Source organism: Ranitomeya variabilis, chromosome 2 (assembly GCF_051348905.1).
Source record: "Ranitomeya variabilis isolate aRanVar5 chromosome 2, aRanVar5.hap1, whole genome shotgun sequence".
Classification (NCBI taxonomy): Eukaryota; Metazoa; Chordata; class Amphibia; order Anura; family Dendrobatidae; genus Ranitomeya; species Ranitomeya variabilis.
Window position 1 is genome coordinate 735,144,175 of NC_135233.1, and position 26,054 is coordinate 735,170,228.

At 42.7% G+C, this 26,054-nt stretch overlaps 1 protein-coding gene across 4 annotated transcripts in view; it reads right to left on the reverse strand.

Moving 5' to 3' along the window:
• AFG1L (AFG1 like ATPase) overlaps window positions 1–24,493 on the reverse strand; it is a 192,854-nt gene extending 168,361 nt beyond the window's left edge. For 3 of the 4 annotated variants that reach the window (XM_077289598.1, XM_077289597.1, XM_077289599.1), the window contains exons 1-2: window positions 24,316–24,451; window positions 16,905–17,128 (exon numbers count right to left, since the gene is read on the reverse strand). In XM_077289598.1, coding sequence (XP_077145713.1) covers window positions 16,905–17,128; window positions 24,316–24,445 — 354 coding nt within the window. In that variant the 5' untranslated portion in view covers window positions 24,446–24,451. Of the gene's footprint in view, window positions 1–16,904; window positions 17,129–24,315 lie in introns of all 4 variants that reach the window. The other variant, XM_077289596.1, reaches the window with a different exon arrangement.
• Between the last annotated feature and the right edge of the window lie 1,561 nt (window positions 24,494–26,054).

A 26,054-nucleotide genomic window follows, 5' to 3' on the forward strand; every position in this document is an offset into this window, starting at 1 on the left:
ACGTAGTATATTGCACAGCCCACGTAGTATATTGCACAGCCCACGTAGTATATTGCACAGCCACGTAGTATATAGCACAGCCCACGGAGTGTATAACAGCCCACGCACGCAGTATATAACACAGCCCACGTAGTGTATAACACAGCCCACGTAGTGTATAACACAGCCCACGTAGTGTATAACACAGCCCACGTAGTGTATAACACAGCCCACGTAGTGTATAACACAGCCCACGTAGTGTATAACACAGCCCACGTAGTGTATAACAGCCCACGTAGTGTATAACAGCCCACATAGTGTATAACACAGCCCACATAGTGTATAACACAGCCCACGTAGTGTATAGCACAGCCCACGTAGTGTATAGCACAGCCCACGTAGTGTATAGCACAGCCCACGTAGTGTATAGCACAGCCCACGTAGTGTATAGCACAGCCCACGCAGTACATTGCACAGCCCACGTAGTATATAGCACAGCCCACGTAGTATATTGCACAGCCCACGTAGTATATTGCACAGCCCACGTAGTATATTGCACAGCCCACGTAGTATATTGCACAGCCCACGTAGTATATTGCACAGCCCACGTAGTATATAGCAATGTGGGCATCATATCCCTGTTAAAAAAAAGAATTAAAATAAAAAATAGTTACCGTATATACTCACCTTCCGTTGGCCCTGCATCCAGGCGAAGCGGTTACCGACGCTCCGGTGACCGCTCCATGCATTGCGGTCTCGCGAGATGATGACGTAGTGGTCTCACGAGACCGCTACGTCATCTCGCGAGACCGCAATGCATGGAGCAGTCACCGGAGCGTCGCGAGGAGCGGGGAAGGCCTGATCCTGATCCGGGGGCCGACGGACGGTGAGTATAGAACGATTTTTTTTTTTTTTTTTATTATTTTTAACATTAGATCTTTTAACTATTGATACCACATAGGCAGCATCAATAGTTAAAAGTTGGTTACACAGGGTTAATAGCAGCTGTAACGGAGTGCATTACACCGCGGCATAACGCGGTCCGTTACCGCTGCCATTAACCCTGTGTGAGCGCTGACTGGAGGTGATTATGGAGCGGGCACTGACTGCGGGGAGGAAGGAGCGGCCATTTTGCCGTCGGACTGTGCCCATCGCTGATTGGTCGTGGCCGTATTGCCGCGACCAATCAGCGAATTGGAATTCCATGACAGACAGAGGTCGCGACCAATGAATATCCGTGACAGACAGAAAGAAAGACAGACAGACAGAAAGGATAGACAGAAAGACGGAAGTGACCCTTAGACAATTATATAGTAGATATATATATATATATATATATCTCTACTAAATAATTGTCTAAGGGTCACTTCCATCTGTCTGTCCTGTCTGTCACGGATATTCATTGGTCGCGGCCTCTTTCTGTCATGGAATCCAAGTCGCTGATTGGTCGTGGCAAAACGCCCACGACAATTGCCACGACCAATCAGAGATGCGCACAGTCCGGAAGAAAATGGCCGCTCCTTACTCCCCCCGCACTCAGTGCCCGGCGCCATCTCCTATCTCAGTAATGGGAAAGTAAAGGGACAGTCTGCCTTCACGTACAATAACAAATTACATTGTGGTACCGTGTTAGCCAGAAAAGTCGAGGTGAACACCTTTATGCCCAATGATAACAAAAATATTCTCAGAGTCATACCTTTATTGGCTAACCATAAAATAACCAAAAAATAACATAAGTTTGCAAGCTGATGACTTCAAGCTGTCATTGATGTTATAGGGGCAATACACGGTATTAACCCCTTCATGACCTTGGGATTTTCCGTTTTTCCGTGTTCGTTTTTCGCTCCCCTCCTTCCCAGAGCCATAACTTTTTTATTTTTCTGTCAATATGGCCACGTGAGGGCTTATTTTTTGTGAAACAAGTTGTACTTTTAAATGACATCATTGGTTTTTATGATTCTCCAGGTCATTACGAGTTCATAGACACCTAACATGTCTAGGTTATTTTTTATCTAAGTGGTGAAAAAAAATTCCAAACTTTGCTTAAAAAAAAAAAAAAAAAAAAAGCGCCATTTTCCGTTTCCCGTAGCGTCTCAATTTTTCATGATCTGCGGTCGGTTGAGGGCTTATTTTTTGCGTGCCGAGCTGGCATTTTTAATGATACCATTTTGGTGCTGATACGTTCTTTTGATCGCCCGTTATTGCATTTTAATGCAATGTCGCGGCGACCAAAAAAACGTAATTCTGGCGTTTCGAATTTTTTTCTTGCTACGCCATTTAGAGATCAGGTTAATGCTTTTTTTATTGATAGATCGGGCGATTCTGAACGCGGCGATACCAAATATGTGTAGGCTTGATTTTTTTTTTTTCATTGATTTATTTTGAATGGGGCGAAAGGGGGGTGATTTAAACTTTTATATTTTTTGAAAATTTTTTTTTACTTTTGCCATGCTTCAATAGCCTCCATAGGAGGCTAGAAGCTGGCACAACTCGATCACCTCTGCTACATAGCAGCGATCATCAGATTGCTCCTATGCAGCAGAAATGCAGGTGTGCTATGAGCGCCGACCACAGGGTGGCGCTCACAGCTAGCTGGGATCAGTAACCATAGAGGTCTCAAGGACCTCTATGGTTACTATGCAGAAGCATCACTGACCCCCGATCATGTGACGGGGGTCGGCGATGCGCGCATTTCCGGCCGGATGCCCGGAAGCGCCAGTTACATGCCGCTGTCAGCGTTTGACAGCGGCATTTAACTAGTTAATAGCGGCGGGTGAATCGCGATTTCACCCGCCGCCATTGCGGGCACATGTCAGCTGTTCAAAACAGCTGACATTTCCCGGCTTTGATGCGGGCTCACCGCCGGAGCCCGCATCAAAGCGGGGGTTCTGACCTCGGATGTACTATCCCGTCCGAGGTCAGAAAGGGGTTAAGAAATGGGGTATGTGAACTTTTCATCAGGGTCATTTGGATGTTTTGGGTTGTCATTATGATTTAAAAAGAGAAAACACAGCAGTTTGACAATAAATGGCTTCACCGAACCACTAACCATGAGTGGAGAAAAAGTTTTGGTGTCATCATTCATATTCTCTGAAAATAGGCCAAGAAATCAAAAATTCTGCAGGGCTATGTAAACTTTTGTGCACAACTGTATACATCACAATTATACTTTTAAGTAATTTAGACACTGGATTTGGAGCAGATCTCACCTTAGGCTTTGCAAACTATGAAACAGTCTCTCCCCTCTGTACCAGTCTGTCATTGTAAATTGGTTTACTGTAGACGATATCTATAACCCTGTATGTAACCCCTTTCTCATGTACAGCACCATGGAATTAATGGTGCTATATAAATAATAATGAAACTAGTAATCAGTAGTGTAAACTGCAGCATAAATTGTTGCAAATCCGTTTTTACTAGTAATATCTGTAAACACTTTCTTTTGTGAATCTTTCTAGTGTACTGGGAATGTTCTGTACTAAAAAACAAACCCATTATCAGATGGATCCATAGACTTCAAAGTTAAAAATATGGCTCCAAATTATTTTATGGTAGTTATGATAGATTGGTATATAAACAAAAATGAAAAACTGCAGCAAAAATTGCTGCCGATTAAAATAAATAAATACCGTAAATAAATCGCATTGCAGGTCAATGTTTGCACATGATTTTTTTGTTTTCTTTTTAAATGTGGTAGGTAATATTATTCAATAAAATATCATACACTATGCTACTGCTATAATTAGGCTTCTACATTTTGAATAAAAACAAAAACAGCAATAAACTTCAGTTTATTTTCGACATAACATTTTATAAACACAACTAGATGGTGGCCCGATTCTAACGCATCGGGTATTCTAGAATAAGTATGCGTAGTGTATAGCACAGCCCACGTAGTATATTGCACAGCCACGTAGTACATTGCGCAGCCCACGTAGTACATTGCGCAGCCCACGTAGTACATTGCGCAGCCCACGTTGTACATTGCGCAGCCCACGTTGTACATTGCGCAGCCCACGTTGTACATTGCGCAGCCCACGTTGTATATTGCGCAGCCCATGTAGTATATTGCGCAGCCCACGTATATAGCAATGTGGGCATGATATCCCTGTTAAAAAAAAAAGAATTAAAATAAAAAATAGTTATATACTCACCTTCCGTTGGCGCCTGGATCCAGGAATCGGTTACCGATGCTTGGGATCCACCGTAGCTCCGCCGAGCCGCTTGCGCCGGCCGCCATCTTCCGTTCCCAGGATGCATTGCTTAATTACCCAGACGACTTAGCGGTCTCGCGAGACCGCTAAGTCTTCTGGGAAATTTCGCAATGCATCACCGGGAAAGGAAGATGGCGGCCGGCACAGCGGCTCGGCGGACTACGGAGGGTGAGTATAGCAGGTTTTTTGTTTTTTTATTATTTTTAACATTACATTTTTTTACTATTGATGCCGCATAGGCAGCATCAATAGTAAAAAATTGGGGACACACAGGGTTAATAGCAGCGGTTACGTAGTGCGTTACCCGCGGCATAACGCAGTCCGTTACCACCGGCATTAACCCTGTGTGAGCGGTGACCGGAGGGGAGTATGCGGGCGCCGGGCACTGAGTGCGGGGAGTAAGGAGCGGCCATTTTATTCCGGACTGTGCGCGTCGCTGATTGGTCGTGGGCGTTTTGCCACGACCAATCAGCGACTTGGATTCCATGACAGACAGAGGCCGCGACCAATGAATATCCATGACAGACAGACAGAAAGACAGAAGGACAGACAGACGGAAGTGACCCTTAGACAATTATATAGTAGATCTATATTTTTTTTAAAAAGCAGACAATCCCTCTAAGCCAAAGCTGGGCAAAGTGCAATCCAATTCCGGCCCGCAGACCAAGATAGGGAAAGGTCTGAAAACAGTGGCCCATGGGCTGCACCATGCCCTCGCCCCGTTTCCCAATGTCACAACTAGGGTTGAGCGACCTTGACCTTTTTAGGGTCGAGTCATGCTTTGCGAAACCCGACTTTTTGAAAAGTCGAGTCGGGCGAAATCGGCCGATTACTGCGAAAAGTCGAGGATCGGCCGGAACACGAAACCCTATGCACGTCAATGGGGATCTATTTTTTTTTTTTTTTTTTCTCTCTCTCTCTCTCTCCCTCCGTCCCAGCCTCGAAAATTTCGTTTTACACATTGCAAATCCCTGCTGCGCACAAGCGCTAGAATTATCATAGGCGTGCACGCCCCTAACCCCTATGTCATCACTCTGCCCACACTCCTTCATTGGCTGAAAACGCGACTTTGGCGCCAAGATCGCGTACCGCATGGCCGACCCCACACAGGTATCGGGTCGGGTTTCATGAAACGCCGACTTTGCCAAAAGTCGGCGACTTATGAAAATGAACGATCCGTTTCGCTCAACCCTAGTCACAACTATCCGCATCCTCCGCCGCCGGCTCCTACGTCCACCAATGTGTGCGACCTGAGACATCAGACGCGATGATGTCATTACATCTCATCTGCTGTGCGGAGGGAACGGGTGTGAGGAGAGTATGTTTTTTTGGGGTTTCATACGTGTATTGGATGTTTGCAAGGATATAGGCGGCTATGTGGGGGCTCATACTGTATTTGGGGCGCTATGTGATGGTTCACATTGTATATACAGAGGCTATGTGGGTGCTCACACTGTAGGCGCTATGTGAGGGTTCATACAGTCTATATGGGGGCTGTGTGTGGGCTCATAAAATATATAGGGGGATATCAGTATTATTAATTCTGCTCAATATTCACTTCAGTGATATAATATTTCTAATAATATTATTTGCAGTTAATATTTTCAATATTAATACTGAGCAGAATTAATTTCAGCCTTTTGGTTAAGCCCTCTACAACAGTCACGGTCTCTCATTTAGCCTCTTGGGAAAATTGCCCACCCATGCTCTGAGCAATTGTTAGATAAGAACATGGTTCGGCAACTATTTCTCCCATACATGCACAAAAACCCTGCATGTTTAATGTGATTTTTTTTTTTTTTTAAAGCAGCTAATGTAGTTTTTTTCCCCATTTTTAAAATGTGCGATTTCCTTTTCTTGGATCCATCATTATCTTCTTAAAGAATCAGGGACAAATGATTCTAGCCAGAATTTGCTGTGTAATTATTTCCTTAAAAAGCCTTAGCATTATATCACTTTCCACAAGGAACACTTCTGTGTTAAAGTAGACCACTTCATCGCCTGAGAACATTTTCTTAAGAATTAGGAACTGAACTGCCCAAGCAATGTAAATTGCCGTGATTCTATCAAACTTCGCTTTTTCAAAATGAATTCAGATTAAGAACATTCACTTAAACTCCCAGAAGGGTTTAGGATGAAAAGTTCGAGTACTGTAAGTGGTGTAAAGCATCCTATTTTACTGATATATACCATGAAGGCGTAATAACTTATATCCAGAGTCATATACTACGGACCAGGGGTCACACAACATGACGCGTACAGAGAGAGTCTTACTAATCATCCGGCATAAGCGAGAACCAATGTGAATTAGAGGCGACACATAATTGTCTACGTTTAGACAAGTGGGTGACGGATGGGCACCAAGGAAAGCATCACTGAGACTGTGGATTGTACACACATTTAAGTGCCCACTCATTCAGTGCTTACCCACTAGCAGGAACTACAGTTAGTCCTCGGGTTACAACGGTCTCGAGTTACATCGTTTCGTGGTTACAACGCTTTATACGAGGCCTCGTTCCGACTTACACGGTTTGCGTCGTAAGTCGAACTACATGCAACTACGTGCAGTGGCAGAAGAATAGAGTCCAGTACTGTACCCGGTTACACGAGGAAAACGAGTCTCCTGCACGCCATAACACCATAATTATGTAGGGTACTGTGTTAGGATAGGTGTTTGGATAGGCTAAGTGTTTGCAGTACTGTACTGTTATTATGGTACAGTACTGTATGAATGTATGGTCCGACTTACATCGAAAATAGAATTATTCTTACCGTTAATTCGGTTTCTAGGAACCTTCCACGACGGCATATGGAGGTTGTCTCTTTGCCCTAATGGGGAACAGGAAACACAGAGGTTAAAAGGACCTCCCACCTCCCACTTGCCAGTGACTTACAACTGAGACCATTGCACTGGTTTACCTTTGAAATCCCAGAACTAATCCAGGAATATATATCGGGTGGGAAATTAGTGCCGTCGTGGAAGGTTCCTAGAAACCGAATTAACGGTAAGAATAATTCTATTTTCTCTAGTCACCTTCCACGACGGCATATGGAGGAATACCAACTAATTTTGGCACTAGGGAGGGACAACGGCCTGGAGTACTTTGCGGCCGAAGGCTAAGTCCTTGTTGGACAATACATCTAGTCTGTAATGTTTAGAGAAGGTATGGAGTGAAGACCACGTTGCTGCCCTGCAAATCTGCTCCGGAGATGCGCCTGCTTTTTCTGCCCAGGAAACCGAAGTGGATCTTGTTGAATGGGCTTTGATACCTACTGGAGGTAACTTGTTTTGAGCGAGATAGGCTTCCGTAATAGCCTTCTTGATCCATGTAGCGATGGTACTTTTGGCTACTTTTTCCCTTTGTTTTGTCCTGAGAGATGGACAAACAGGTTATGATCAATTCGGAATGTACTGGTGTGGTCCAAGTATTGTAAATTGGATTGTGGCAAAAGGTTGGTAGAAAAATCTCTTGAGAACGGTGGAAGTCAGATAACCTTCGGAAGAAAGGACGGATCAAGACGAAGCACAATTGAATCATCTCTTACCAGGAGATAAGGTTCTCGTGTAGACAAGGCCTGTAATTCACCAATCCTTCTGGCTGAAGTAATGGCAACCAAGAACACGGCTTTATAGGCTAGGTTTTGTGGAGAACAAGATGATAGTGGTTCAAAGGGTGGACCTGTCAGACCCTGCAGAACTATATTGAGATCCCATGGGGGAACTATGACCTGTTTTCTAGGATTCATTCTAGTAGCCGATGTCATGAACCTTTTAATCCAGCGATGACTCGCTAAATCTTGATCAAAGACCGAGCTAAGTGCAGAGACCTGGACCTTGAGGGTACTGGGCCTGAGACCTATTTCCAAGCCTTTTTGCAAAAAGTCCAATATGATGGGTATATTAGGCTTGAGGGGGTCTGGAAGGTTAGGCAGACAGAATGAAGAAAACTTTTTCCAGATCTTGTTGTAGATGGCGTTGGTCACCGGTTTTCTCGATTTTTGTAGTGGTAGAGACATGTGCTATCAGGGTTATCTCGGTGGAAGCAACTATCAGAAGATCGTCCAGATAGGGCACTATACAGACACCTTGCTTTCGGATAAATGACACTACTTCGGCCATCACCTTGGAGAACACCCTCGGTGCTGATGAAATGCCGAAGGGAAGGACTCCAAACTGATAGTGCTCCACCCGATGATTCTCCTGTATCGCAAACCTGAGATATTTTCTGTGTCTCGGGTGAATAGGGATGTGGAAATACGCATCCTTGAGATCGATGGTAGCCATAAAAGAGTGATGTTCTATCAGAGGAATCGCAGATCTTACGGACTCCATCTTGAACTTGCGATATTTCACGTGCTGGTTCAGACCCTTTAAGTTTATAATAATCCGGACGTCTCCTGAAGGTTTGGGAACCAGGAAGAGTCGGGAGTAGTGTCCCTTTCCCCACTCTGATTGTGGGACTGGGGAAATTACATTTGATCTGATAAGGTCTTTGAGACCTAAGGACAATAGACTGCGATCCCTTGATGATGGAAGGGAAGTGACTTTTAGACCCTGAGGTGGGGGAGAAATTAACTCTATTAACAGGCCGTCTCTGATGACATTGAGAACCCAGTGGGAGCTGGTAATATCCTCCCACTGAACCACATATTTCGAGAGTCTTCCCCCCACCGGGTCGGAGTCATTGTTTGTCCTGCTGGGATTGTTGCTGCTGCTGTTGCGGGACAAAGATATTCTTTCCCCTACCCTTTGCGTAGCTCCACCTGCCGGTTTTTCCTTTGCCTCTTGCTTGAGAGGACTGAGGTTGTGGGCCACGAAAAAAACGTTTCCTAGGCTGTTTTTGCTCAGGGAGCGCCTTCTTTTTGTCGGTGGCTTTATCGAGAATATCGTCTAGGGCAGGACCAAAGACGTAGTCTCCTTTGAAGGGTATGGTGCAGAGCTTAGACTTAGAGGTGATATCCCCACTCCAGAGCTTAAGCCAGAGGGCTCTTCTGGCAGAGTTGGAAAGCACGAGGGATCTGGCGGCGACTCTTACAGATTCCAGAGAAGCGTCCGCCAAATACCCTGTAGCTTTATGCAAAATGGGTAGGGAATCCAATATCTCGCCTCTTGAGGTACCTTGAGATATGTGATTCTCTAATTTTTCAAGCCAGCAGGAGAGAGCTCTTGCCACACAGGTGGAGGCGACGTTAGCCTTAAGGACAGCTGCAGAAGTTTCCCATGATTTTCTGAGGAGACTTTCGATCTTCCTATCCATGGGATCCTTCAATTGGGAAGAATCCTCAAAGGGGAGTGCAGTTTTCTTGGCGACTCTAGCCACTTGCACATCGACCTTGGGAATATCTAATTTAAGGTCATCCTCAAGCAGAAATCTGTGCTTCATTTCTGAAGGGGTACTGAGACGCTTCTCAGGTAGTTCCCATTCCTGATTAATCATACTGATGATATTGGCATGAACTGGGAAGCCCACTCTCTTCTCCGATGAAAGACCACCGAACATCTGATCCTGTATGGACTGCGGTACAGGTTCCTCTTCTAGTCCCATGGTATTACGGACAGCAGAGACTAGATCCTCAATATAGTCTGAGGAAAAGAGGTATTTCCTGACCTCAGCTTTAGGAGATACTGGATCCTCCCAGCCAACAGATGAGGCATGAGAGAGGTCCGAATCAGAGTCAGATTCCACAACCTGAATTTTCCTCTTTTTAGCCGGGGAATGAGGTTGTGGCTGCGGAGATGGAGGTGGGGGTGGAGGTGTAAAGGCTGCCAGAGAAGATTGTACCTCCTGTTTTACTAATGAGCGAATCTCATCCAATAGTGATGGCTGCTCAGCTCTTATTATCTTGTCTGTACATGACTGACAGAGTTTCTTGTCCCAGTTAGGAGGACATTTAGAGGAACAGATAGGGCACTTCTTTCTATAGGCACCTTTAGGGGCAGGTTTTTCTCCCTGAAATATATAAAGGGAGAGAGGGGTGAGGACTTCTAACCCCTGCTACACTCCTCCCGGATCCCATCCCTGCGAACACTTACAGAGGCAGGGGTGGCGCTGGGCTCCGCAGATACGGGGCATGAAGAACCTTCCATACTGAAGGAGATAGCCTTACCTCAGTGGTGGTTCAGCAGGCTTTTATGGACGCCGTCCAAGCACCTGCTCCAGCGATTAATCCCCCTCCCCCTCCGGAATCCAGGTGAGGGAGCTGTGCGGTCCGACACGCCGGCCGGCGAAACCCGGAAGTACCGGCTTCTGAATGCATGAAGAAACCGGAAGTGACGCGCGAGAGCCGCTGACGTCACTTCCGGAACGCCGAGCCGACCATGGAGGAGGAGGACGCCGGGCAGCTCCAGGAGGAGCCCGGTCAGGGAACCCCGGCCTGCTTTGCCCTCGTGGGGGCGCGGGAAGGCCGGGAGGGGGTCCCGAGGACCTGCAAGCAGGACGACGGGAGCAGCATGAGGAGGAGGCCAGAGGCGACCATCTGCTGCCCGGCTAAACAGGCAGCGCCTGCAAGGTACCGTAGCCACCGGCCACTACAGCACATGAGGAAACCTCTCCCTGTCCCATGGGGAACAGGAAAGACACTGGCAAGTGGGAGGTGGGAGGTCCTTTTAACCTCTGTGTTTCCTGTTCCCCATTAGGGCAAAGAGACAACCTCCATATGCCGTCGTGGAAGGTGACTAGAGAAATTCGGTTTACGACGCCGTGTAAGAACGGATCAACGTCGTAAGTCGAGGACTACCTGTAATGAGTATTGCTATTGCCTGGAAAGGAGCAAGCCCAAGCCAATGTCTTCCCTTGCCCAAACAAGTGCACAAACATGCAGTTGGGCACAGGGAAGGTGGAATGAAAGGCGCATCCTGCACACACTTAATGAGGTTTGGCCACCTTGGAAAAAAATGGCTGACTTACTGGCTGTAAATGCCAGCCTTTTACTTTTTACTGTGCATAGGAAAGACAGCTGTCAATCAGTGTGGACTACGCCAAAGCAATCATTGAGCTTGACCTATTCCTGAGATGTGAACTTTTCCCCACTTATTGGCAGCTTTCTCCCTTGTACTGTATATATTTAGACAATTCATGCATACATTATATCTACCTACATACTATACATACATACTAGGCATGCTGCAAGGAGTAAAAAGGAATCGATTTTTATTTTTTTAACATACACCTGATATACAGTTCAACAAGAACTCAGGCATTTCTTTTATTTTCATACCCACTGTCAGCGATCATTGTGTTTATAGATAGTGTATCGCAATACCTACTGGTCGTTTTCTTCCACCACTGCCAGCGCCGATCTGTTATCAAATGACCGGCCAGCTCACCGGTGTTTTCTATGTAGTCTGAGACTAAGGCTGGGGTCGCATTGGTGTATATATTTTCAGGAAAGTGAATCGGACAATTATGCTAATGACACTTGGCTTAAACTCTAATTCTCTTCCATGAAATAATCACAGAACAACAGTGGAGAAGATGGAGAACTTAATTTCTCCATCTTCTCCATTGTCTGAGTCCACGGATGTTGGACTCCAAATGCAGCCTAATGTTCAACACGCACCCATAGATTTGTATGTATAGGAGAGCGAGATCCGAATTCTGGAGCCACTCGCAGTGATTTTTCTCGCATCAGCATGAGAAAAGAAGTAGCAGATCTGCACTACCCCATAGAATATGATTGGTGTGGGTGCTATCCGATAAAACATCGGCCGTGTTATAGGTTAATGTGAGGCTGTCGTAGATGGCACACAGGTATTTTAATATACTCACTACACACACACACACATTATTGATTACTAAAAGAGTGGATAATGAAAAAAAACGGAGTGCTTATTTAAAATAAGCATTTTTGTTATTTCATCCTGGCACATCAACTAAGCAATAGATAAGACTGAAGTACATTCCTGTCTTAACTTATTAGCGCAAAGAAAATAACTGTGTAACGTTCATCAGGGTAGACAAACTTGGGGAGATGAAGATCAACTGACTATCAGTACTTAAGAGCTACCGTAATACAAATATCATGTTTTAGGAAAGAGTAGATCCTGCTAATACCAAAGAATACACTTAAATAAAAACACTCAACACAGAAAAAGCACACAAAAATAACTCAACAATTCCTCCCTTCCGCCCTTGTCATGAGTTTGTCCACATTTTGTGCCTTTGGTAGCTAAGACAATTTTCACACTTTAATAGTGTACAAATAAAATCTTACAGGGTTGTCCACTACTCAGGCAACCCATTCTCACTTGCTATATTACCCCATATAAAATAAAACCAGCCTATACTACACTCCCGCAACGTCGGCACCTGGCCTCACCAGGCTCGTGTGACATTGTTATGCCACGAGAGCCCTCCACCCAATCAGGAGTCACTTCAGTTTCACTTCCTTTGGATGAAATGGACTCCTGGAAGAAGCGAGAGCTGCGGCTGCTCTCCAACTACCTCCGCATAAGAATTATATCCAAAAGAAACGAGAGTGAAGCAGCTGATGATTGGCTTCAAGGCTCACGTGGGAATATAGCAATTGAGGAGAGGTTGTCTGAGTAGCGGACAACCCCTTTAATTCCAAAAACGAATAGTTGTTCCAACCAAAAATAGTTAATAACTAACATTTCCCATATGTGCACTTTATGTTGATTTAACTACTTTACATGTCCATTGATTTTTTGGGAGACAGACATTTTTATTTTTTTTTTTGTTAAATCTAGCAGCAATTTTTTCAAATTTTTAAAGAACATTCCGAAACCTCTTAAATTAAGAATCGATTCAGTTCTCAAGTGCCTTAGAAGAGCCAATAGATTAAAAACCCTACACAAGTACCTCTATTTTTAAAAGTGCATCCCTTACAGTATTAAAAATAGTATTTAGCAAGCTTGTTAACCCTTCAGGTGGTTCAGATGAACTAATGTAGAGTGGAAAGAAAAAAAGAAAGAAAAAAAAAAACAGTTTTTCCATTTAAATTTAGCTTTAGACCCAAAAACAAAAAAAGGGTGTAAAAGCAAAAGAATGCAAAATAAAGTACACATAACTGGATTTGGAACACTCAGAATGACCTGAGGTTTAAAACAGTTCCATTATTTATAGTGAACACTCAAAAATGTAATAAAGGACTAAAAATATATTTTTTCATCATACTGACACAAAAAAAAAAAGAAGAAAATGGGATCAAATTGTCTCATTTAAAAAAAGATGTTATCACTGAACACTGGACAGTAGTCCCACTAAAGTTAAGCCCTGAAGCGGCAGTCAATGGGCTGCGCTGTACTTCGAGGGACGGACATTGCAGGTATTTGGTACCATTCTTATTACCCTGCCATTGGTGCATTTAACCATGTAGGATATTGGCATATACATTCTTACCACCTTATCCTTGATCAAGGTTGTTCCCTTATTTGTATGACATACACTTTGGTCCCCCTTTTTTTACCTTTTACTTTGAATAGTACATATATCACCGTTAGTTATATACCTTGTTCCTGGTATATAGTACATGTGGTTTATACACTCACATTATTTTACTTTAATTGGATTTAGTAGCATTTATTCACTGCTTCGCAATTTGCACTATAATATATATATTAATATATATATATATTTTTTTTTTTTTCTTGCATATTTGCACATTGTTGCACTTTTGCACATTGCTCCACCCTGTTTTTTTTTTACACATGGCTAGATACCTATGCACTAGACATATGTACATACTTTGAGGGTGTTTTGCGCCTAGTGTGGTCCAAGTCCTACATGAATTTTTATGAATTTTATTATTTTTGTCCGTCCTGTTATCAATTCACTGTTAAAATACATATATATTTTTTATCAATCGTTCCAAGTACAGGCACATTATGAAGTGCCATTTGCCAAAAAATAAATAAAGGCATTCTTTTATATACATTGTATGTCTTGGCTTTAATTTGAATATATTTTATATTTTTTTTGTATTGTTTTGTTTTCCAATCTGGTGTTTTATATCACTAATTAAAAGGTGCGCTCAGCCATACCCCGTCCATGTGCCACCCGTTTTTCTGAAGTTGGTCGAGACTAGGATGAAAAGATCACAAAAATTTAGGCAACTTTGGAGTTTCACAAAACCTTTGTGACTTATTAAGGTGGTTTTACGCCAGAAGACTGACCAAAACACTTTAGTGAATCGGAGCCTATGTTGCCTCTGACATGTGTTTCATAGTGACGCACAACTGAACGTTCGGTCTGAGTGCTATCCGTTCTAAAAAAAAAAATTATAACTGATTGCACTCGAACCAGTGTTATTCATGGAGGCCGTGCAGATGAACTATTTTTTTTTCACTGACTGAATAAAAAATTGCAGCATGCACGATTTTCCCCTGGAAAACAGATGCGACTCACCCAATTCAAGTCTATGGATGAGAGAAGAAAAATTAGTTGGCCACAGTTTAGCAACCGATTTTTATGGATATATGGTAATCCTGTAACATAGGAAACTGTAAATGGTCTTCTAAAATTAAACAGCTGCTACTGTAAAAAAAAAAAAAAACAGACTGCACATGGATGACAAGTGAGAAAAAAAATCATCCCACTTTTTTGGATGATTTTTTAAATGTTTGTGTTACCCTATACTAAGACCACATTCACACTAGCAGTATTTGGTCAGTATTTTCCCTCAGTATTTGTAAGCCAAAACCGGGAATGGGTGATAAATACAGAAGTGGTGCATATGTTTCTATTATACTTTTCCTATAATTGATCCACTCCTGGTTTTGGCTTACAAATACTGATGAAAAATCCTGACCAAATCCTGATGCAATCCTGAACGTGGACACATACCCTTATACTTTTCCTCTGACTGTTCCACTCCTGGTTTTGTTACAAATACTGAGGTAAAATACTGACCAAATACTGAATATGTGTGAACGTGGCCTTAGGGCTCATGCACACTACTGAATACATTAGACAAGTGCTATCCGAGATTTTCATGGATAGCAAATGTACCCATGTTTTTTTGTGTGAGGCTTTGCATATGTCCAATCTTTCCATCGGACTGTGCGGTCAGAGGGAAAAAAAAATAAAATATATATATATATATATATATATATATATATATATATATATATATATATATATATATATATATATATATATATATATATATATATATATATTCTACTATATAATTGTCTAAGGGTCACTCCCGTCTGTCTTTCTGTCTGTCTGTCATGGAAATCCCAAGTCGCTGATTGGTCGCGGCAAAACAGCCACGACCAATCAGCAATGGGCACAGTCCAGCGGCAAAATGGCCGCTCATTCCTCCCCGCAGTCAGTGCCCGCTCCATACTCCCCTCCAGTCAGCGCTCACACAGGGTTAATGGCAGCGCGTTATGCTGCGGTGTAACGCACTCCGTTAACGCTGCTATTAACCCTGTGTGACCAACTTTTTACTATTAATGCTGCCTATGCAGCATCAATAGTAAAAAGATCTAATGTTAAAAATAATTAAAAAAAATAAAAAATAGTTATATACTCACTGTCCGTCGGCCCCTCGGATCCAGAACAGGCAGAACAGGTGACCGCTCCATGCATTGCGATCTCGCGAGATGATGACGTAACGGTCTCGTGAGACTGCTACGTCATCATCTCGCAAGACCGCAATGCACTCTTGAGACCGGAGCGCGCGAGGAGCGTCGGTAACCTCTTCGCCTGGATCCGGGGGCAAACGGAAGGTGAGTATATAACTATTTTTTATTTTAATTCTTTTATTTAACAGGGATATGATGCCCACATTGCTATATACTATGTGGCCTGTGCAATGTACTGCGTGGCCTGTGCAATATACTACAGGGCCTGTATTATACACTACGTGGCCTGCGTTATACACTATGTGGCCTGCGTTATACACAACGTGGCCTGTGTTATACACTCCGTGGGCTGTGCTATATACTCCGTGGGCTGTGCTATATACTACGTGGCTGTGCTATATACTACGTGGCTGTGCTATATACTACGTGGCTGTGCTATATACTACGTGGCTGTGCTATATACTACGTGGCTGTGCTATATACTACGTGGCTGTGCTATATACTACGTGGCTGTGCTATATACTACGTGGTTGTGCTATATACTACGTGGCTATGCTATATACGTGGCTGTGCTATATACTACGTGGCTGTGCTATATACTACGTGGCTGTGCTATATACGTGGCCGGCCGCGAACAATCAGCGACAGGCGCAGTCCGGCCGCGAATTGGCGCAGGATTTGAACCACACTTCGCTAATTGGTCGCAACCGGCCGAATCCTGTGTATTCAATGTATTATTCTAAAATCTTCATAAATAAACTACATAAATATTCTAGAATACCCGATGCGTTAGAATCGGGCCACCATCTAGTATATATATCGATGACAAGCCCGATTTTTGACTGTGTGTTGAACAAACTCGGCAATGTGAGCCTATGAGTTCGCAGAAAACAATCCTTTTTTGATAGTCTTACTTCCCTTGCAAAATTCTGTGATGTTGTTATCACCACTTTTAACCTTCTATGTGTGTTTAATTTGATATAATAAAAGCTATTTTATAATACACAGATTTGTATTCTCTTTATGTAAAAATTTCAGAACTCTGCTGGCACATTAGTAGTACACTGATCGCAAACTACAAATTATGTGCCTAAGGTAATACGTGAAGGGTAAAAGGCATAGAAAAACATATATACATGTGTATTTTCATTGCTGACCTTGGACAAAACTCCTTTGGATTCCTTCCTGTACCCGCGGAGAGCCTCATGAAGCCTCTGCAAGTTCTGCATGACTCTTCTTTGATGCTCATCTTTCCTTAGGACACAGTCCTTCACTAGAAGGTCATAATGATGAAGAGGCCCAGAGCATTCTTCAAGGAATTTGGAACTAGTGTTTAAGTCACAGTTGGAAATAGAAGACTCCGCTAATTGACTAATCGGTGCTGTAAGAAAAATTACAATTATTAATAGAGATTTTAAACAAATCACGCCCTGTTAGGATATCTAATGAGCTACGGAACATGGAGGGGGTCTGAAGCACCAGGAACCTTCAGCCCTATGATATCCTAGGGTATGTATAACTTAACATCTTTGAATCTGTATATGGGGGCTAGATTAGGAAATATGCCCATGTACCCCCACAGATAGAATACTGTAAGTATCAGACCAATCAGCACATATACTGCCAAATGTGTCAGCAAAAAAGGCAAAGTTTTGCACTCGCACTAAGTGAAATATATTCATACAAATTCTACACTATGTTCTTATAGATTAAAAAAATGGACAAGGCCTAGGCCGACTTAGCATTGTCCACTATTATGCTCTATATTGCTAAACAATTAAATGATAGTCTGATGTGTATGGGAATTGTGAGTGCAGGATTTATATTTATCTATTCTGACTCCATCCTTGTTGCTTCATACATGCATGTCTTTCCTTGTAACATGGAGTCTATGATCAGATCATGGGGTCTTAGGAATGTCTTTGTTTAACGGACTTAGGCTACTTTCACACTAGCGTTAACTGCAATCCGTCACAATGCGTCGTTTTGCAGAAAAAACGCATCCTGCAAAAGTGCTTGCAGGATGCGTTTTTACTCCATTGACTAACATTAGCGACGCATTGCGACGGATTGCCACACGTCGCAACCGTCGTGAGACAGTTGCGCCGTGTTGTGGCGGTCCGCCGGGAGCAAAAAACGTTACATGCAACGTTTTTTGCTCCCGACGGTCCGCTTTTTCCGACCGCGCATGCGCGGCCGGAACTCCGCCCCCACCTCCCCGCACCTCACAATGGGGCAACGGATGCGCTGGAAAAATGCATCCGCTGCCCCCGTTGTGCGGCGGAGACAACGCTAGCGTCGGTGACCTCGGCCCGACGCACTGCGATGGGCCGAGCCCGACGCTAGTGTGAAAGTAGCCTTAGAGAAACGAAACTAAGTGACAGACACACCTAGGCTCTTCTGATGGGTGTATATAGTATTACCTTTAGCCAAAGAGATGTATGTAAGCTAATGCCAGCACATATTTAGAGATAAGCTGAGCCAACTATATTGCTACAATGAATGTCCAAAAATGAGCATAATATAACTGATGATATAACAGATCTGCCTTGATGCTCAATATATCAGCGTAGCTCTTCCGTGCACGTATTTCAATTTCACAATTTAATTTGGAACAGGCACGTCTCAGAACATCCCACCCTATGTGGTGACAACAAGACATTTAGTGCAATGCAACCCAAACACGCTAATATCAACAAGTTCTGCCGACAGTCTAATGAAGATGTGGGCCCCCAAAAGATGAATGTCAGGGGAGTAGAAATAAGCTGCCACCAGAGATGTCTGGGAGTGGCTTTCTCATAGAGAACACAGGATTGCTCAACATGCCAAGCACTGCTGTGTATAGGAGGGACTGGCGAGACAGCTGCTGGCTGAAAGATCTGTTAAACTATAGTTCGGAAAACAGCTATCTAATGTGTACAGGAAGCCTTAAGGCCCTATTCACACTGCATTCACGCACTGTGTCCAGAGGCTCCAAATGAATAGGAAAGTCCCAGAAAATACAGTTGTGCTCAAAAGTTTACATACCCCGGCAGAATTTTTTATTTCTTGGTCTTTTTTTCAAAGAATATGAATGATAACACCAAAACTTTTTCTCCACTCAAGGTTAGTGGTTGGGTGAAGCTATTTATTGTCGAACTACTGTGTTTTCTCATTTTAAATCAGAATGACAACCCAAAACATCCAAATGACCCTGATCAAAAGTTCCCATACCCCATTTCTTAATACCTGTATTGCCCCCTCTAACATCAATGACAGCTTGAAATATTTTCTGGTAGCTGTGGATGAGGTTCTTTATTTTCTCAGATGGTAAAGCTGCCCACTCTTCTTGGCAAAAAGCCTCCAGTTCCTGTAAATTCCTGGACTGTCTAATATGCACTGCGCGCTTGAGGTCTCCCCAGAGTTGCTCAATGATATTGAGGTCAGGAGACTGAGATGGCCACTCCAGAACCTTCACTTTGTTCTGCTGTAACCAATGGAAGGTCGACTTGGCCTTGTGTTTTGGATCATTGTCATGTTGGAACGTCCAAGTACATCCCATGAGCCGCTTCCGGGCTCATGAGTGCAAATTTGCCTCCAGGATTTGCTGATAAAGTGCTGCATTCATCTTTCCTTCAACTTTGACCAAGTTTCCTGTGCCTTTGTAGCTCACACATCCCCAAAACATCAGCGACCCAACTCTGTACTTTACAGAAGGAATGTTGTTCCTTTCATCATAGGCCTTGTTGACCTCTCTCTAAATGTAAAGTTTATGGTTGTGGCCAAAAAGTAAAATTTTGGTCTCATCACTCCAAGTTGCCTTGTTCCAGAAGTTTTGAGGCTTGTCTCTGTGCTGTTTTGCATATTGTAGCAGAGATACTTGGTGGCATTTAATAATAATAATAATAATAATAATAATAATTTTATTTATATAGCGCCAACATATTCCGCAGCGCTTTACAAATTATAGAGGGGATTTGTACAGACAATAGACATTACAGCATAACAATAATCACTGTTCAAAACAGATACCAAGAGGAATGAGGGCCCTGCTCGCAAGCTTACAAACTACACTGCGTGCAGAATTATTAGGCAAGTTGTATTTTAGAGGATTATTTTTATTATTGATCAACAACTATGTTCTCAATCAACCCAAAAGACTCATAAATATCAAAGCTTAATATTTTTGGAAGTTGGAATGGGTTATTTTTAGATTTGGCTATCTTAGGAGGATATCTGTTTGTGTAGGTAACTATTACTGTGCAGAATTATTAGGCAACTTAATAAAAACCAAATATATTTCCATCTCACTTGTTTATTTTCACCAGGTAAACCAATATAACTGCACAAAATTTAGAGATAAACATTTCTAACATGCAAAAACAAAACCCCAAAAAATTAGTGACCAATATAGGCACCTTTCTTTATGATGACACTCAACAGCCTTCCATCCATAGATTCTGTCAGTCGCTTGATCTGTTTATGATGAACATTGCGTGCGGCAGCCACCACAGCCTCCCAGACACTGTTCCGAGAGGTGTACTGCTTTCCCTCCCTGTAGATCTCACATTTTATGAGGGACCACAGGTTCTCTATGGGGTTCAGATCAGGTGAACAAGGGGGCCATGTCATTATTTTTTCTTCTTCTTTGAGACCTTTACTGGCCAGCCACGCTGTGGAGTAGTTGGAGACATGTGATGGAGCATTGTCCTGCATGAAAATCATGTTTTTATTGAACGATACCGACTTCTTCCTGTACCACTGCTTGAAGAAGTTGTCTTCCAGAAACCGGCAGTAGGTCTGGGAGTGGAGCTTCACTCCATCCTCAACCCGAAAAGGTCTCACAAGTTCATCTTTGATGATACCAGCCCATACCAGTACCCCACCTCCTCTTTGCTGGCGTCCGTGTCGGAGTGGAGCTCTCTGCCCTTTACTGATCCAGCCTCTGGCCCATCCATCTGGCCCATCAAGAGTCACTCTCATTTCATCAGTCCATAAAACCTTTGAAAAGTCAGTCTTAAGATAATTCTGGGCCCAGTCTTGACCTTTTATCTTATGTTTCTTGTTCAAAGGTGGTCGTTTTTCAGCCTTCCTTACCTTGGCCATGTCCCTGAGTATCGCACACCTTGTGTTTTTGTTACTCCAGTAACGTTGCAGCTCTGAAATATGGCAAAACTGGTGGCAAGTGGCATCTTGGCAGCTTTACGCTTGATTTTCCTCAATTCATGGGCAGTTATTTTGCGCCTTTTTTGCCCAACACGCTTCTTGCGACCCTGTTGGCTATTTTCCATGAAACGCTTGATTATTCGGTGATCACGCTTCAAAAGTTTGGCAATTTCAAGACTGCTGCATCCCTCTGCAAGACAACTCACAATTTTGGACTTTTCAGAGCCCGTCAAATCTCTCTTCTGACCCATTTTGCCAAAGGAAAGGAAGTTGCCTAATAATTAAGCACACCTTATATAGGGTGTTGATGTAATTAGACAACACCCCTCCTCATTACAGAGATGCCCATCTCCTGATTTACTTAATTTGTAGTTGGTTCTCAAGCCTGAACAGCTTGGAGTAGGACAACATGTATAAAAAGTATAATGTGATCCAAAAAACAACTTGCCTAATAATTCTGCACGCATGTATGTATGTATGTATGCATGTATGAGGAAAAGGTGAGACACGAGAGGTGGAGTTTGCGCAGTAATGGCAGCCCATTTTTCTTCAAGTGTCTCCTTATTGTGCTTCTTGAAACAGCCACACCGCTAGTTTTCAGAGAGTCCTGTATTTCAGCTGATGTTTTTTGTGGGTTTTTCTTTGCATCCCGAACAATTTTCCTGGCACTTGTGGACGACATTCTTGTTGGTCTACCTGACCGTGGCTTTGTTTTTACAGAGCCCCTGATTTTCCATTTGTCAATCACAGTTTGAACGTTGCTGACTGGCATTCTCAATTCCTTGGATATCTTTTTGTATCCCTTTCCTGTTTTATACAGTTCAACTACCTTTTCCCGTAGATCCATTGACAATTCTTTTGCTTTCCCCATCACTCACAATCTAGAAGCGTCAGTGTCTGGATGAAAGATGCAAGAGTCTGTCTGGATACCAGAAACTCACTCAGCTTTTATACACACACACTGATTACAAGCAAACAGGACACAGGTGAGGATCTTACCTTTAGTAGCCATTGAAACCCATTTGTTTCAACTTCTGTTCATGGTATCAGGCCAAAATCACCAGGGTATGTGAACTTTTGATCAGGATCATTTGGATGTTTTGGGTTGTCATTATGATTTAAAAAGAGAAAACACAGTAGTTTGACAATAAATGGCTTCACCCAACCACAAACCATGAGTGGAGATAAAGTTTTGGTGTTATCATTCATATTCTCTGAAAAAAGGCCAAGAAAGCAAAAATTCTGCTGGGGTATGTAAACTTTTGAGCACAACTGTAAGCCTTAAACAAAATCCTGATTGAAGTGTAGACTGCTAATATTCTGAAAGTATCCGTCATTTCAAACAGGCATACAAATGTAGTCTACATATGTGTGCCCATCTGACAAGACAAACACAGCTGCAAAGAAGTACAGACTCCATTTGAACTTGGTGTCATAGAAGTGTATGCTTCCATTGAGGATTCTGTCTAAATCTCTTTTTTCAAATATTCAGAGAGAAAGCCTGGACACATTCCTGATTATAGTGTGAACAGAGCCTACTCCATCCATAAATCCCTACACACTAATGATCTTCTACACATTACTTGCACAAGGCCATCTTGTTCTTAGTAATATCTCACTACAACTATTAAATCAAATAGTCTGAGCTGTATGCAGCGTCTACTGGCCACTACTAACACAATGTGAATAGAGGTTTGCAAGAGGCAATAAAAAGGTTTTTATGTATGAAGATTTCGGTTAAGTTCCCACGATGAGTGTTTCATGATGCGTATTTTCGCTGGGCAAAGAAACGCAGCGTCTTACTGTGCCAGGACAGGGGATAGGATTTCTAGAAACATTATGCCAACTGAGCAGCCGCAGCGCCGCTCAGGAATACATAACTAGGAGTCTGCTGTATTTGTTTATTACTCTTATTAGACAAACAAGGAGATAAAGAAGAAGGAGTGGGCACTGCCGAAATGGACGATCGGCTCACCACAACAACCACAGGTCTGAGGAAAAAGAAATAAAAGTGCAGCATCCACTAGCTGCATCCGATATTGGCGCGCACTTGGCCATTCATGTCTATGGAAGAAAAAAAAAAAAAAACAGGACCGCCCTCGGATGTCATTGGATACTTGGATGCGACTTTCACAGATAGACAGAATGTTGGATTTTTTTGTTCTCCAAATCCGAGACAATTAGACCACATTCTGCTCACACTATGATCGGAATAATCAGCCTGCTGTTCTTGGATGAGAGGAAACTGGGAAACTCGTCCCATATAATCGGCCATGGGGGCACAAGCCGTGTTGGTGACGTGGCTTTGGTTATCCACGTTTTAGCAGAATTCATTATTTGTGGCCTCGCCGATACCTTACTGAAGTATAAAACCTCAATACATTTTTTTTCAGCACCGCTGAGGACTAATGTGCAAAACAAAACAAAAAAATTCTATCTTTGAATTTTGCTAATTTATCAAACATTGTGCACCTATAGTGATAACTGAGGCACGAAATGTCCCCTGCCAACAATGAATGAACGGGTGCCTGTGCGGTTCTTGGCCATTTTCATGTTGTAAGGGTATGTGTCCACGTTCAGGATTGCATCAGGATTTGGTCAGGATTTTACATCAGTATGTGTAAGCCAAAACCAGGAGTGGGTGATAAATGCAGAAGTGGTGCATGTTTCTGTTATACTTTTCCTCTATTTGTTCCACTCCTGGTTTTGGCTTACAAATACTGATGTAAGATCCTGACCAAATCCTGATGCAATCCTGAACGTGGAGACATACCCTTAGTGAATGTAACCCGATAGTTACACGCAGACCCGCTGGATCACAAGGCCGTGTTCGGATGTGGGATCACAGTCCCGCCCGTCAGTGGCGATACTCAGAGGAAGCCGACCTGCGGTGTGATCGGAACAATGGCGGTGCTTTCTGGCACGCAGTAATCTACCCCACGACCTTAGTGCCTAAAGCATGGGGAAAATAAACTGAATATGGCAACACATTTAAAAAGTAAAAATCTGTCTGCTTTGGCAAAACGTCCACTTATTAAACAGGCTTTCATCAGGTTCATCCCTTTTATTCCCCTGGTGGGGAACCAGGAGATGTCACTAACTAATCCAATCACAAATGTCATATTGCCTTTAAATCATAAAATTAAAGATATAAAGTAATTGGTTGCTAGGAGCAACACTAACACAGGCTATGTGTTTCACCAAACTTTATTTACAAACAAGAGCAGCGCTGTAACCCGAGTTCACACCGTGCGGTTGCAGTAAGACGCTGCCAGGGGCCGCACCGGGTGAGGGAGTCATTGAGAATCACGTGGGTGGCGTCCAGGCTGTCCGGCTTCCGCATTCCCGGCCGCTCATTCATTGTTCCCTAGCTGCTGAGCCGGCTCTATGCTAGAACAGCCGGGTAACGGCGGGAGCACTCACCCGTCACACTCCGCCACAGGCCGGGCACCGGGCGGCGGGTCAACTCGGCACTCACGACATTACGCTGGAATCTTTGCCAACTTCGGTATAAACAGCGCATAGATAACAAGGGCGCAATGGGAGCCGCCATGTTGGAAGAGGCAGTTTTTCAATAACTTTATTTAGAAAAACCGCAGAGAGCAAGACACAATGTTGACACAGGAGTGTGGAATGAGGCGAGGCCAGTTACTAAGCAACCAGAGCAACAGCGTGAGAGTACAGTGTGTGTATGGCGAGGGACCGAGGAAGAGTACACTGTCCTTCATTAGCTGGGATAGAGAGAGATACACGGATAGAGATGGGATAGATAGATAGATAGATAGATAGATAGATAGATAGATAGATAGATAGATAGATAGATATGGGATAGATAGATAAATATGGGATAGATAGATGTTAGATATGTGATAGTTAATAGATATGGGATAGATGTGGGATAGATAGATAGATAGATAGATAGATAGATAGATAGATACGGGATAGATAGATAGAGATGGGATAGATAGATATGGGATAGATAGATAGATAGATATTAGATAGATAGAGATGGGATAGATAGATAGATAGATAGATATGGGATAGATAGATAAATATGGGATAGATAGATAGATATGGGATAGATAAATATGGGATAGATAGATAGATGTTAGATATGTGATAGTTAATAGATATGGGATAGATAGATAGATAGATGTTAGATATGTGATAGTTAATAGATATGGGATAGATGTGGGATAGATAGATAGATAGATAGATAATAGATAGATACGGGATAGATAGATAGATAGAGATGGGATAGATAGATATGGGATAGATAGATAGATATTAGATAGATAGAGATGGGATAGATAGATAGATAGATATGGGATAGATAGATAAATATGGGATAGATAGATAGATAGATAGATAGATAGATAGATAGATAGATAGATATGGGATAGATAAATATGGGATAGATAGATAGATGTTAGATATGTGATAGTTAATAGATATGGGATAGATAGATGTGGGATGGATAGATAGATATTAGATAGATATGGGATAGATAGATAGATAGCTAGATAGATATGGGATACTTTTCCAAAAAAAGTTGAGGCAGCACACCAAATCCAAAGTTATAAAGTGCTTTTTAATAGCCCATGTGGCAACGTCTCGGTCCTGGGTACAGACCTTTCTCAAGCCTGGTGCTGCCTCAACTTTTTTGGAAAAGTATTTATTGGGACTGGTATGTACCTGTGAGGCGTCTGCACCCTACCTCTTAACTGTGCTGTTTTTTCTATTTTTTTTTTTTTTATTAAATATGTGATAGATAATAGATATACTGTATATGAGATAGATAGATATGTAATAGATTATAGATAGAAATGGGAAAGATGATATAGACACACAGATATGTGATAGGAAAGAGACAGCGATAGATAGAATGATATATATAGATAAGTAAATGATAATGAGGCAAACATTACTGTCCTTTATTAACAGATGTAGATAGATGAATGAAACATATTGATGGATGGATGAAATTGACTTGTTTTCACAAATTGAACAAAACTAAAGAAAACAAAAATCCACCAAGATTATCATGTGTAAAAAAACTCAGACATGGGCAATATTTTATGGTGCAATAGGTGGCAATCCAATATGTAGTGACAAAAATGACTGAGTTGACAATAAATAGTTCCCAGCGCAAAGTATAAATT